The sequence below is a fragment of the Eurosta solidaginis genome, chromosome 1 (assembly GCF_040869045.1).
Source record: "Eurosta solidaginis isolate ZX-2024a chromosome 1, ASM4086904v1, whole genome shotgun sequence".
Classification (NCBI taxonomy): Eukaryota; Metazoa; Arthropoda; class Insecta; order Diptera; family Tephritidae; genus Eurosta; species Eurosta solidaginis.
Genome location: NC_090319.1, coordinates 372,460,168 through 372,474,832, shown reverse-complemented (window position 1 = coordinate 372,474,832; position 14,665 = coordinate 372,460,168). Strand labels below are relative to the sequence as shown.

Below are 14,665 nucleotides of genomic sequence, written 5' to 3'. Positions count from 1 at the left end.
TAATTTTATTCCAGATTTCGGGCACAGAGGAGTTGGGAGAAATGGACTCAGTAAATTTTTGGAAGCTGCACTTTTTTTGGATTTTCATTTCTTTCCGGAATTTGGCATTTAATTTTTTGAAGTTTATAAGGTTGGCGTGTATGGGGTTTCTTTTAAATTTATGCCAAGCTTGCATTTTTTCTCTCCTTAGTGTCGTGAGTTCTTTATTCCACCAGGGTACGTGGTTTCTTCCACAGGGTGATGCTTGAGGGATACAGTGGTTTGCTGCTTTGCGTATCGCTTTAGCAATGTTAGAGGCTTCATGGTTTGTGCGCTTGAATTCAGCACGGGCTCTTAGTTCGAGGTCAGCCTCTTTTTTAAAGTTCTCCCAGTCAGCAAAATCTAAGGGGAATTTTGGTGGCATTTTGGTGCGATAGGAAATATTGGGATTTAGGGAGAAACTTAGGGTTATCGGGAGGTGGTCACTGTTATGGAGGTCATCTAATATGTTCCACTTTATTAACGGAAACAATGGGGGAGAGCAAAGAGATATGTCTACATGGGAAAAGGAGGAGTGGGTTGAAAAGTGGGTCGGACTGCCATCATTCAAAACGCTCAAGTCGGATAGTCTTATAGCACTTTCTATTATATGTCCTCGGTGATTGCCGGTGGTAGCACCCCGTAGGCTGCTCCAACCGTTGAAATCGCCGAGCACAATAAGGGGGGTATTAACTGATCCGAAAATGTTGGTTAAGTCTCTGCTGCTGAATTTTTGACAGGGGGGGATATAGATGGATGCCACGGTGAATTTGATGCTTAATTCGATTTCGATCATCACCACTTGGAGATGAGAGTTTACGTCGATCTTTTTGTGTGGTATGTAGATCCTTACTGCTAAACCCACTCCCTGCTTGGCTGTGGTATTTGATATCGCCTTTAGGTAAGCTGGGTTTAGGTTGTGAGGGCAATGGGTTTCTTGGATTGCGATAAGACTTGGGTTGTGCTGTTTGATTAGTACCTGTAGTTCAGAGAAGTTGTTGTAAAAACCTTTCATATTCCACTGGAGAATATTAAGGTTCAAGGTTGGGGAGAGGAGAGAGGGGAGTGCTCTGTCTTTTGTAGAAGCGAGCTTTACAGAAGCGAGGACTTTAGAGAGATTGGGTTTAATGATCCTCGATGGAATATTCCATCGAGAAGGGTTTGTTGCTTTTGTCATTTTCTTTGACGTAGTAGTCGTTATTTTTTAGGAGATTTTGAGTGAAAACGGATATTGGTGACATTAGTTGTGTGAAGTTTGATTCTGATGTTGAACTTTTTTGGTTAGGTAGTTTATTAGTTTGTGGGGTTGAACAGTTTTTAAAGTGAGAGAGAGTACAATTATTTTTAAAGTTGGTGCTTGAACTTGGCTTTTCGGTTAAATTGGTTGAGTGGTTTGTAATGGTGTTTGTAGGTAAATTGGAGTCGGTAGGGTGGTTGTTTTTGGTAAGTGTTTTATCTTTAGGATTTGTGGCGTCTGTATTGGTGGATGTGCCATTTTTTATGGTACTGGCGTAGGTGTTTAGGCGTTGCGATGGTGGTAAGCCATTTTTGTATTTTAAGCGTGCTTCGCCCAGCATGCATTTTTCAATGGTTTTAATTTTAAGGATTTCTCTGGCTTGGATAAACTTTGGACAGTTTCGGTCCGATGATGGGTGTTCTTCAGCGCAATTGGCGCATTGAGTTCTGACGCATGCGTCAGGATTATGAGGCGGAAGGTTGCATTGTCGCATATTGGGTTGCTGGTGCACCTTTTTTTTTTGGTGTGCCCTAGTTTTTGGCAGCTCTTGCAACGCATTGGACTGGGAATATAAGGTTGCACCTTGACTTTGTACCATGCTACTTCCACCGATTCAGGCAGTCGGTATAGATCAAAGGTTAGAACCATTTGCCCAGTGTGGATCGTTTTGCCATCAATTTGGCGTGTAAATTTGTATACACCTGTGACATGTTGGTCTTTCATTTCACGCACTATTTCGTCTTCTTCGACGTGCTAAGGCAAGGGGCGTAGATTATGCCTTTTACCGCATTTAAAGTGTCATGTAATTTTACATTAATTTTGCAAAGGCTAGGGAAAGACTTGGTTTTTAGAAATCTGTCTGCTATTTGGGCGTTTCGCGCCAGCTCAAGTAGATTACCATCACAGAGTTGAGGAACTGACTCTATTTCAGTTGATATGGCTTCAATAGACTTTTTGATAGCAAATGGGCTTAGTTGGGATAGTGGTTTATCATTGTCCGCTGAGGATATGAGTAAGAATTTAGGGTTATAAGTTGTAGAGCACTTTTGCCGGAGTTGTGGGAAATTGTCTTGTTTACGTTTAATTTTTGGTTTCTTCCGATTTGGGTTGTCTAAATAATCGCTTAACGCGGAAAAGAGATTCGGTGACCTATCCGGAGGTCCCGGTGCCATTCTTATTGCTAAGATTTATTAAATTTTTAATTTAGTTAAACACGTGTGTTTGGTGAGAACAAAGGTGAATGAAGGTAAAGTAAACGAAAAAGATTAACGGAACGGTAACACACTGACAAAATGCTAGTCACAACTATTTACTGCGAAAAACGACGTCTGAACGCTTTGAATGATAGTCGGCTACTGCCGATTTTAGTAAAGCTTTCGACTCTGTCAACCATAAGCTTGCCCTAGTAGGTTTTCCGAAGCGATTATTATTATGGCTCGCAAGCTACCTTACAAACAGGACTCAATAATAATCTAAGATAATTAATGTAACCTGGCATACCTCAGGGTAGCCGTCTAGGCCCATTGCTTTTTGCCCTTTTCATAAATGACTTACCATTAATACTTAAACATTCCCGGGCTCTTATGTATGCGGATGATGTAAAACTTTGCCTACATACTTGCCCTCGGACTTGTTTAGTCGGAACCTCCTTCAAGTTGATTTTCCGATTCATTTCAGAGCTGGTGCACAGCCAACCTACTCGTTTTAAACTGCACAAAATGCAAGCTTAAGACTTTTCACCGAGTAAAGCCATTTTTGACACTATATACTCTAAATTCTACACCTCTGGAGCGATTATCTGCCGTTAATGATTTAGGTGTACTTTTCGACCCAAACCCATATTTTAATACACATATTTCATCCATTGTAAATAAAGCAACGGGTATACTTGGATTTGTTAAACGTTTGGCGAATCCTTATCTCACGAAGATCGTATACACTTCCTTGGTCCGCTCAGTACTTGAATATTGCTCATGTTTCTGGTGTCCTGGACTCAAAAATTATATAACGCGGATTGAGTCTGTGCAGAAACAATTTTTAATATTTGCACTTCGCGGTCTTAATTGGGATTCTAGCATTCATCTTCCCCCTTACAGAAGTAGGCTTCTTCCCATCAATATATCTACTCTTGTTGTTCATCCATAAGTTGGTCATCGGTGAGATTGACTTATCTGAATTGCTAGCACGGCTTAATTTCGCTGTTCCCACTAGGACGTCGAAACACTAAGTACCCTTTCTTTTACCGCTATGTAGTCTAAACTTCGCAAAAAGTGACCCTCTGCGGATTTGGTGTGCGCACTACAATGACCTCTATAAATGTATAAGTATGGAATGTTCGCTTCCTGCTTTAAATTGCCTGATACTTTCTAATTTTACCTGCTATTTTATAGTTTGAGATACTCTCTAAATCAATTTGAATTGTTAAATGAATAAGTTTACTTTTATTTAATGTTAATTTTATAATTTAATACTTTTTGTACAAATTTTATACTTTACCAGTCGACCGTTTTCCTTTTTTGTCGACTTTAAATAAATAAATAATAATAATCAAGAACTAGCACCTTCTGGCAGCATTCCACAAAATCTTCAACAAGTGTTTTTGCCATTCCAACAACAACCCAATAGTATAAATAAAGCATCAAAAAATTCATGTAACTTCACAGCATGTAATGGAATTTATTTTTATTTAGTTTTCTATATATTTTAAAGGTATTATTAAGCAGAATTTAATGGCTTATAACTATCTAAATGTAAAAGCTAATTTAGTTTTCACCAGCACAAATGTACAATTTGTATTTTACAATTTCCGTTCAAATCTTCAATTCCCACTTAAAGGAAACCACATGGTTATAGAAAACTTATAGTAGAGAACTTGATACAAGTAAGCGTAAACAGTTAACAACTAATTTGAAAGTAATTCTACGGGTTATATGCTATAATAAATGTACACCCAAGTGTAGAAAAATGGCAGCAAAAATTATTTGCAAATTTTATCAGTTTTCTTTCTTATTTTATTTTCATTAGTTAAAAAAAAAACAGTTGGATAACACTTTCAATAAAAATTTCAAAGTATTCATGAAAGTTTCAAACTTTTTTTAGAATTGTGGGAACATTTTTGGCATGTACTTTTTGTAGTTCAAATCTTTTTAGTCCAACAAAGAATAAGTTTGAAGTATGTATCTCAAAATGCACAAAGTGTAAAAAATTGTCAAAAATCAATTGCTTAGAATAAATTGGTCTAAAAGAATTCTACACCTTTTCCAGTTTAAGTTCAGAAAATTACAATTCGAGGTCAGAATTTCCAATTTAAATTCAGAAATTTACAATTCAAGTTCAGAAATTCCAATTTAAATTCAGAAAATTCCAATTCAAGTTCAGAAATTTCCAATTCAAGTTCAGAAAATTACAATTTAAATTCAGAAAATTGCAATTCAAGTTCAGAAAATTACAATTCAAGTTCATAATTTTCAATTCTGAATTTAAATTGGAAATTCTGAACTTGAATTGTAATTTTCTGAACTTGAATTGCAATTTCTAAACTTAAACTGGAAAAGGTATAATTTTCACAATTCATTCGTTTATTATAACGAACCTAAAAAACAGAAGAAAATCATGCCTGCCGCAATTTTTTTTACTCACAGGCATATGAGGTTAGGGTGTTCCATTTCCATCTCTTTCTCATTCATGAAAATTTGATTCTTTATAGAACATAATTATGATGTTTCAAAAAAAATTAGTATAGGTTTGGTTTTGGCTTTCCATAACATAAAATGTCGACACGTCGTATCAAACTTTTCTTTTCAAGGCGTTGATTTAAAGCAAATATCAATGGCAAAAATTTGATTTTGGAAAACCCATACCTAAAATTGTAAGACTAACTTCGGCAAATTACTTATGGCTCAATTTGAATGAATTTATTGAAAATAGTTTTTCCAATACCCCGGATAGAAAAAATAAATAAATATGCTCCGAATTTGCAGGAACTTAATGTACATACATATGCAAATGTGTTGGAGTAATAGAAAATTGTGAAACAAAAAAAAATTTATTAAAAATGTGCTCTGTAAACAGTAGCGGGCAGAGTAATACAGCCAAATGCTATGGTTCGCATAGATTGGTGCCATCACAGTCGCTCTATGCCAGGGAGCCAAACTGTTATTATTTTTATAAAAAAAAAAGTCCTTAAGAAAAAATTATTTTCGTACTTTTCATTTTTTAGTCCGAAAGAAATTATTAAATCCGGATTTTTATTTTATATGTCCAAAAATGAAAGTTAAATCCCGACTTCTATTTTTTAAGGACAGAATAAAAGTACGGCCCTATAGTTATGGAACGGCTTATCGAAATTATACGAATTTTTTTTTTTATAGAGTCCTTTTTGTATCAACAGAAAATGATCAAATTTCAAGGCAATCACCCCTATTCTGCATTTCGATTACGTTCCCGTTCTACGCTCCGCTTCAATCAAAGTTTGGTATTCTGCATTACGACGGAATCGTAAAGAGAAGAGGAAGAGCAAATGATTTTCGAAATCAGCTGTTGGTACGGAATGTGTGAACATTGGAACAAAATAAATTAAAGAAAATTTGTAAAAAACACTGAAAAACGTTTATATTTTATTATAAACGGCAATAGAATATATTGCCGCAGTATTATAATTTTTTGAGTGAAGTGCTTTCATAATTGTAAGTGTGTTTCTGTCGTTTCTTAACGAGTTTTACTTATATTTTTGTTAAAATTCTGTTATAAATTAATAAAAAAAAATAAAAAGAAAATATTTTTCCGCCAACTAATTTGCAACTTAGAAAAACGGAACTACGATCGAAATGCAGAATACAAAAAATCGAACGATTCGAAGTTGGATCGAAAGAGATTGGAACACAGAATACCAAAATTGCCAAATCGAAAATTCCAATCCAATTCGAAATGCAGAATAGGGCTGAATATCTCATTTTATAAATGTGATCTCATGGATTTAATCTAAGTCCAAAGGCTGTAATAAATAAATAAATTGGATCAAACTTTATGGCAAAAAACAGGTGCAAGTTTACTATGAAAAAAAAAAAATGAGTTGGTTTTAGTTTTTCTATGACAAATTTCGGGTGGTACTAACAAAAACTTTCAAATGACCATATAGACAAAGGGGATAAATATAAGAGACGTCAACTCGTTACTTGTAGCCATTTGCTCGATGTTTCCTTCAAGGTAGTCGCTGTTTTTTTTTTTTTTTTGGCGAGATGTGCATAAAATGTCTTCTATACATTTTCGTGGGGTATTTGTGTTTATTTTTCCGACTGTATTTAATGAATTCTCTTTCCAACAATCACATTTGCATAAGGTGCCTAACCGCATGGACAAATGGGAAACAATTCAAAAATGTCCCTCATAGAAAACATTAGTCATAAATTTTTTGATTTCCAGCGAGTTAGTCGCACTGATGGCTCTTATTATATTAACCCTTTTTCCTATATCACCAAACTATTATATTTATCCTCTTTGATATAGGTGTCAAATTCAGACCTTTAGAATAATCTGTTGGTGAAAAAATCGGTTCATTTGGATGAGACGTTCCATAGTTATAGGGCCGGACTTTTATTTGTCCTTAAAAAATATAAAGTCCGGATTTAAATTTCATTTTCGGACTAATAAAATAAATGCGCGGATTTCACTTTCGTTTGTGGATTTTTTTTGATAAAAGTTCAAAAAAAGGATGCCGTACTGGTCATGAAAAATGGTATGGGTATTCCCGGAATATCATGAATTTTCATCTATAACAATTTTTTGACCCGGATTTCTTCGACTCAAAAAAAAAAAAAAAATTAACTATTAAAACGAGACCCTGCTCCATACCAATGTTTACATTTTTAAAGGTAGTTCAAAATTACCATTTATGATATCATGTTCAGTAGTGCACTGCGCGAATAACTTGTAATGTTCGTATGTTGATAGCAAAACTGATTTATGTGTATTTGCTATCAGTCATTTGAGGCATCAATTGGCATATATGGCTGATGGAAATTTACATCACAGCGTAAAGCAAAGATTCTATCAGGTTGTTAGAAGCGACATGACAAACCTGATGTAAACATTTTGTATATGTGTATGCATACACATCAGCTCTGTCAGCAGGGTCTTCCTATAGACCACACAAATAACTATTACAAGACAAATGAAGCACATCCAAATATGTATATCTTCCCGAGAATTAATTCTAATGACTTAGCCAACCTACTTTTATAAAATACTTTCGTAGCGAATTTTCAACAGGCGACAGATTATTAACAAGTGGTGCACCGCTTAGTAGAAGCGTCTTTAGTGATAAATATGTTGTAGGTGGTATGTTGAAATCTTTGCAAACTTGCTGCTCATTATTTGAAAGTAAATCGCTCCCCAAAGGTTTTTGTAGATGCTTCAATTCATCTATTTGAGCACGTAAAATATTGCTCTTCGGTATTGTTGCGGTAGGTGATATTTGCGATTTCATATCAATAATATTATTGTTTTCAGGAAACAATAGTTGATGAAGTTGTTGTTTTTCGTTTACGACGACGTCGTTTATTTGGAGTTGTGGTTGTTGGTTTTTCATTGTTGCCGTTATCATCGATGTATGCTGCTGCTGCTTTGCTTGTGTCAACGGTTGCAGATGTCCGTTCGACAATTGTGCTGTTAGCATCATTATATTGTTGGTCATCGTGTTCGCTCCCACTATCAATCCCGCCTGCGACATCGTCGTATGAGCCGACGATTCCCGACAGCTATCCAAGTAATTTCTGTTGTGCAATGATGCGCCGCAGGAGATCAGGTCGCCGGTGTGGGGCGTGCTTTTTGACACGGTTGAATTTTGATTTGCCTCGCTTCCGTTTGACAGTTCGCTAAACCATGAAAAGATTAGTGAATAAGTATACCATTTATAAAATAAAAATGGTGAATATTTTCGTCCAAATAATTTTTTTGGTCAGCAATATATAATAACAAAAAAATGTCAAATAATAGACTTAAATTTACGGACGAATAGTGAAATTAAAACACTTACGCCGGTTTTCTGCTGCTGTGTTGAGGAGAGTGTAAGAAAGAGCCTGGCTGCTGACGACTTCCAATGCTGAGATGCGTGTTGTCCTGTGGTTAAACATTGTCTTATACATCCGTTCAAACGCTCGCCGCTTGGTGTACCGATAATACACGCAAACTGAATATCGTGAAAATAAATGGAATATTAGAAAAACTAGTCAAACTAGCAAATGATTTAAGACCATTACAAAGTCGTACAGAATAACTACTATAAGATTTTCTAAATACGCCACGATATTCAATCTTTCGTGTATTGGCAGTTTAAGCGAAAATTATATGTTTTTTTTTCTTTTCTTAAAAACAAGCACTATAAACTATTCAGGCTGCATCTGTTTGATGTTAAATAAAAAACAAACGTTCCAAGCCTCAATAACACAGACTAAACGAAACATCAGAATAGAAAACTGGTACTGCTAGGTGGAATCTTAAATAGTTAGTTCTCCCGTTAGAGGATATGATGACAATTTCTGATCGGTCACACCTATTGGATGCGGCGAAGCACTGCTACAATAACAAGATTGGGAATATTTTTTATTACATTAATTAAGTAATCGTTCAATATGATCCCTTAACGGCAGGTGTAGGAAGACTTGATCTCCCAATTAGTGATGGTTACTCCTGGCATTACTTATTACGCAAGGGACAAAATTGGATAGGCTGTTAAGCGCCAATTAATAATGATTTAAATATAATAAAGCAAATATACCCCTGTGAGTATGGTTATTTCGTTAGCTACACTACATTTTCAGTTTTTAATTATAGAAAACAATATAAATTAATACATATGTATAACTTGATATTGGTAATTTTTTACAAGTAATCATACAAATTCTTAAATCGTACGAGAACTTAATAATGTTTCCCCGTGCTTAGCTCTAGATTTACTTAGTGCCATATTAAATACAATGACCCAGTCCTATTTTACATGCATTACGGCAGCAATAACAACTGTGATAGTCGAAATATGAGAAAACTACAATGAATGTTTTTCAAATGAGTATCAGAGCTTCAGCGTCAGGGGTAAGTTATTTACAAAAACGAATTTATGGGAGATAATATACACTATACTTACAGTCTTTCCATGGCCATAAGGACCCGTCGAACGATACAAAGCCATAGCTGCATGCTGTTCAAAGTGTCGACATTCATCGATTTTGGTCAAACCATTATAACGATAACGGCATAGTTCGGCCAAACGTATACGCAAATCTTTCTCACGTTCAAGTGACATTAATAGTCGCTCATATTCATTGGCAGTGTAAAATTGTGCAAAGACTCGAAAACGATCACGGAACTCTTTTTGTTCGCGTGTCATGCCAGGATGTTGAGCATAATTACGATTGCGAAAGAAATTTGCGACTAATTGATAATCACGTACCAAACGTTTACGTCGTACACGTTCACGTAAGCGACGTGTATACATATCAACATGAGCTAATTTAAGTAAATAATCGGCCTCTGTATCTTCAGTGCTCAGGGCCATAGTTGAAATCAACTGTTCAGCTGTAGGATCATATTCACGCTCGAAACCATCTCGATTTGGCATATAACCCAATTGTGCTGCTTCTTCATTTGTAATGTCTAATGGTGGGAGGCGTTGCATTGCTGTGGCACCCAAAGGACCATTGTCCTCCGACGTGTGATCTACCAACAGGGGTCGTTGTGTTTGAGCAGGTGTCCATGTGTGCATACCAATTGTGCCGTTCACAAAACGTTTTACATATTCTTCTTTGGCATCTTCTGCTGACTTTGTTTCAATATGTTTGCTAATATCTTCCCAATTACCAAAGCCATATTGTTCTGTGGCATCCAATAGTCTTATTTCCTCTCTAGCTGTCCAAGCACCTTTGCCACGAAATACAGATAAAATCGCTGTGCCTGTATCCATAAATTGGTATGCATGATTGTTTTGGTGTGCACCGATTTCTGCTCCAGAGGCGAAACACTGAAAAATTATCAAAAAAAGAACAATACCCAGCTGTTTAGTGTCATTGGATAAATTTGATTTCCAGTGAATGGAACTGAATTCAATATTCCACTGAGCGAACTTTTGCGAAAAGCCGAACAGAAATCGACATCGTTTTTTTTTTTTTACATACCCTCGAAAAGTACTCTTTTCGCAAAATGAACACACTCAAAAAAAAAATTTATTACTCACCTGAAGACATAAATCAAAATTTTCACATTCTGCACAATGTACTCGTATTCCAGAGATATCGTCTTGGCAATTTGTGCAATTATATTTGGTAAAAAGATCACCGATGTTGGCCATTCTTCGTAAAGCAGAAAAGAATTTCCGCCAACTTCACAAATTTTGGCTTCACAAATGGCGATAGTAACTTGTAGTTGCCAGATGATTTTGTTTGTTCAAGCATTCCTTTGAAGGGGTGGAAAAAAAATATGTGCGAAAATTGAAGCTGCAGTCATAGGTGCGTTATCGGTAACCGTATCGGTAGCCTTATAACAGCTGATTCGACCAACGTTATGGGTGTAGAAGCTCGTTCATCACCGTTTTTTCCCACCGCTATTGTCAAAGCGAGGAATATTTTGTCAAATATTTCAAATTATTTATAAAATAAACAACATTTTTGAAATTTTTTGTTGTGAGTTTATTAAAAGAAAAATTATAAAAAAAAACTAAAAAAACATGCAAAAATGTAAAATTAACCGTTGCAACTCGTCTGCCGTAACAGTTCGTAGTTTCCAACAAATCGTTGGCGCTAGAAACGGTGAGTATACCGACCGCTCTTTAGCGGTCGTAACATAGCGGTACCGCTTTTGGAGGAAACCAAGCCTTAAGGCATTATGATATATAACCAACCAACATCATGAAAATCAATGTAATTGGTCAGTGGTGCAATACCATAACGCCCTAGCCATAACCATACTATACCAACCATTCATACAACCAATTGGTTTTTCGTTATCTCTATAACCTATAAATATTTCATTTGGTTCATGCATTAACTTTTTCGATATTTTATTTTCAGGTTTGTATACGTTTTGACTTATTGTTTGTTTAATTTGTTCATAATTTTTACATTTTCTCCTTTCTTATGAAATTGTCACTTATTTTAGGTTAAGGCAGCAATAACAGATGGTAGTTTATTTATTTATTTATCTACCGGACATAGTCCTCACAGATATGTAACAACTTTGATAAAAATTAATGAAATAGAAAAATATGTGGTAATAATTTAAAATTACAATGACATATTAACACAAATTTTTATAAGTAATTCGCTACGGCTTACATATGTATTTTCAAACATTTATATATTAATAGGAATACCGGAACATATTGATTGAAAAGAAAGTAATCAACAACATTAGCTTTAAAATGTTCTTACATGAGTTAAAGTTGGCATGATTGCAAACAGAGTTACATAAGGAAATCATTCTGTGAATAGCCCTGCAAAAATTGTTGGATTACGTGTTCCATTTTCTTCATGTTGGAGTACTCTAACAATACTCCTTTTCAAAGCGTTTGCGGACAACCATCAGCCGATCAGTGCTCGTTTTTTAACGACGGTGATCACGACACGATGACGACCGAACAGAGTTGCCAAAAGTAAAATATAGTATACAAATAACTGATAATAAAATTTTACTATGGCAACTCTGATAAAATGCAACCGCGCACTGGTTTTATGTACACATACTATAGTATAGAGAAATATTAGTTTCTTTATTCACGCAAATGATAATAACATAAAAATCATTGTAAATTTTACCAAGTAGCGCAACTAACAGCTGATCGGTGAAAATTCGCACATTCACACGCACAGTTCACGACTCAGTTTCAAAACAAAACTTTAGATTATTTAATTCAAATTTTAAAGTGGAATAATCCTTACAAATTTATGTATACAGAATATATATGGCGTTTTTGTTGTTATTAAAACAATAGTTTTATTTATATTAAAGCTTTTATCATTTTTTTTTTTTAACTTTGAAAAATCTCCGAACACCATTCCTTCATTATATGACATTCGACTGCCTAGTCCACTGCCTTCCACTCTATTCGCAACATAACCTCTACTTAAGCTGCCAAACTATATAGTAAACAATGATAAAAATATTCGCAGTATAAAATATAAAAGTTGTATTCCACCTCTTCATTTACTTTCATTTTAAATTAAATTCACTCCGAAAATTCTTTCCGACACAATTCCTCTTTAGTATTTTGGCATATGATCCTCTGTGGGTGCTGCATGGAGTACTACAGTGGAAAGTACGCTCACGTATGTACTCTATGGAATACTCACAAACAAAGCGAGAGTGGGATCACCTAATCCTCTCCTAGGACATTGCAATGTTAATTGGAGCACATTTTTTTGTATGAATACAGATTAGTTTAGGAACACTCCTAAAGGAGTATCCTTTACACTATTTATGGAGTACTCGCGTTTTTGAATGGAGGTTCATTAATTGCAAAATTCGTTCTACGCGTTTGAACGTAGAAAATGTAGTTGTCCCTTAGACACCTTTCAAGTGCATAGAAAGAAAGAAGAAAAAGTAGTTCCGGAGAATCGATTTAGTTGTCGTAAATGTCTTTGTTAAAGAGAATACCACAAATTTTCCTTTGACTATTAAGGCACTGAATATTTAAAATTCTACATCTTAGTTCATAAGATGGCATCGATTCAAACGTGAACATTCGTCGAAGGGCGAATTTAGTGAATCTCCTTTGAACCATTTCTAACCGGCTGAAATGTGTGATGAAGTCTGAGTCCTCCAGCGGGTTAGGGGGTCAGAATATACCCGCGGTAGGTATGCCTGTCGTAAGAGGTGACTAAATTACCAGATTCAAGGGGCTGTGTAGCGCAACCCTTTGAGGTTGCCAGCGCAATATATAGCTTCCCCAAACTCAATTCTCAAGCTCTCCTATCCTCGGCGAACCCTTTTTCACTAACAGACGAGGCTCTGGCGACCCCAAGCTCCTCATGGAACTTGGGAGTTGGGAGAGAGGGATGGCCTGAAGGATAAATGTGGCCATATAAATCGTTCCAGAGATGGTCGGGCTAGCACCTTAATGGTGCTGTGTTACCGGAGCCTACCGGATCTGTATCCGGAAAAGGACCATCACATTGATAACACTCTCCTAAGCCTTCGGAGAGAAACCTTACCGCTACAACAACAACAACAAAGTCTGAGTCCCCAATGATGCAGGCATATTCCAAAATGGATCTTACAAGGCTAATGTTAAGGCTTCAGCGTTAGCGGATCAAAAAAGTCTTTGGAATTACGTTTGAGAAAGCCGAGTTTGGAATTAGCAGCACTGATTATGTACTCCCTATGAAAGTCGAACCCAAGCTTAGAGTCTAAGTATACTCCTAAATCCTTGACAGTAGTTGTAAGATTGAGTGAGTCGCTATTGTTAAAGTAATAGCTGAGCAGAGCTCACAGAGTATATTAACTTTGTTTGCATAACGGTAATCCGTAACGGCATAAACTAATCGAGATAGATATAGACCTCTATATATCAAAATTATCTGGGTGAAAAAAGTAATTCATTTAGCCATGACCGTCCGTCCGTCTGTAAACACGATAACTTGAGTAAATTTTGAGATATCTTGATGAAATTTGGTATGTAGGTTCCTGGGCGCTCATCTCAGGTCGAAATCGAACTACAACCACGCCCATTTTTTCGATGTCGAAAATTTCGAAAAACCGAAAAAGTGCGATAATTCATTACCAAAGACGTATAAAGCGATGAAACTTGGTAGGTGCGTTGATCTTATGACACAAAATAGAAAATTAGAAAAAATTTGGACAATGGGCGTGGCAACGCCCACTTTTAAAAGAAGGTAATTTAGAAGTTTTGCAAGCTGTAATTTGGCACTCGTTGAAGATATTATGATGAAATTTGGTAGGCACGTTACTCCTATTAGTATATGTGTGTTAAATAAAATTAGCGAAACCGGAAGACGAACACGCGCACTTACAAAAAAAAAAATTTTTAAGTCAAATTTTAACAAAAAATTTAATATTTTTATAATATAAAAGTAAATTATGTCAACATTCGACTCCAGTAACGATATGGTGCAACAAAATACAAAGATAAAAGAAAATTTCAAAATGGGCGTAACTCCGCCCTTCTTCATTTAATTCGTCTAGAATACTTTTAATGCCATAAGTCGAACAAAAACATAGATTCTATGACGATAACTGTTTTCTGTGAAAATGGGCGAAATCGGTTGAAGCCACGCCCAGTTTTTATACACAGTCGACCGTCTGTCCTTCCGCTCGGCCGTTAACACGACAACTTGCGCAAAAAAACATATATCTTAACTAAACTTAGTACTCACGTACTTATCTGAAGTCACTTTATCTTGGTAT

The 14,665-nt window shown here is 35.8% G+C and overlaps 1 protein-coding gene across 2 annotated transcripts; it reads right to left on the bottom strand.

Annotated features, from left to right (window-relative positions):
* Positions 1–3,820: 3,820 nt before the first annotated feature.
* Positions 3,821–10,673, bottom strand: Ada2b (Transcriptional adapter 2B). 2 transcript variants are annotated; one of them, XM_067763033.1, is made up of 4 exons: positions 10,482–10,672; positions 9,396–10,268; positions 8,289–8,371; positions 3,821–8,127 (listed from the first exon to the last, which is right to left on the bottom strand). In XM_067763033.1, the coding sequence occupies exons 1-4, from the start codon at positions 10,593–10,595 to the stop codon at positions 7,467–7,469; spliced, it is 1,731 nt and encodes a 576-aa protein (XP_067619134.1). In that variant the 5' UTR covers positions 10,596–10,672; the 3' UTR covers positions 3,821–7,466. The 2 variants fall into 2 exon arrangements, with proteins under 2 accessions (XP_067619134.1, XP_067619135.1); XM_067763034.1 differs by having other exon boundaries at positions 7,881–8,127; positions 8,289–8,441; positions 10,482–10,673.
* Positions 10,674–14,665: the final 3,992 nt, after the last annotated feature.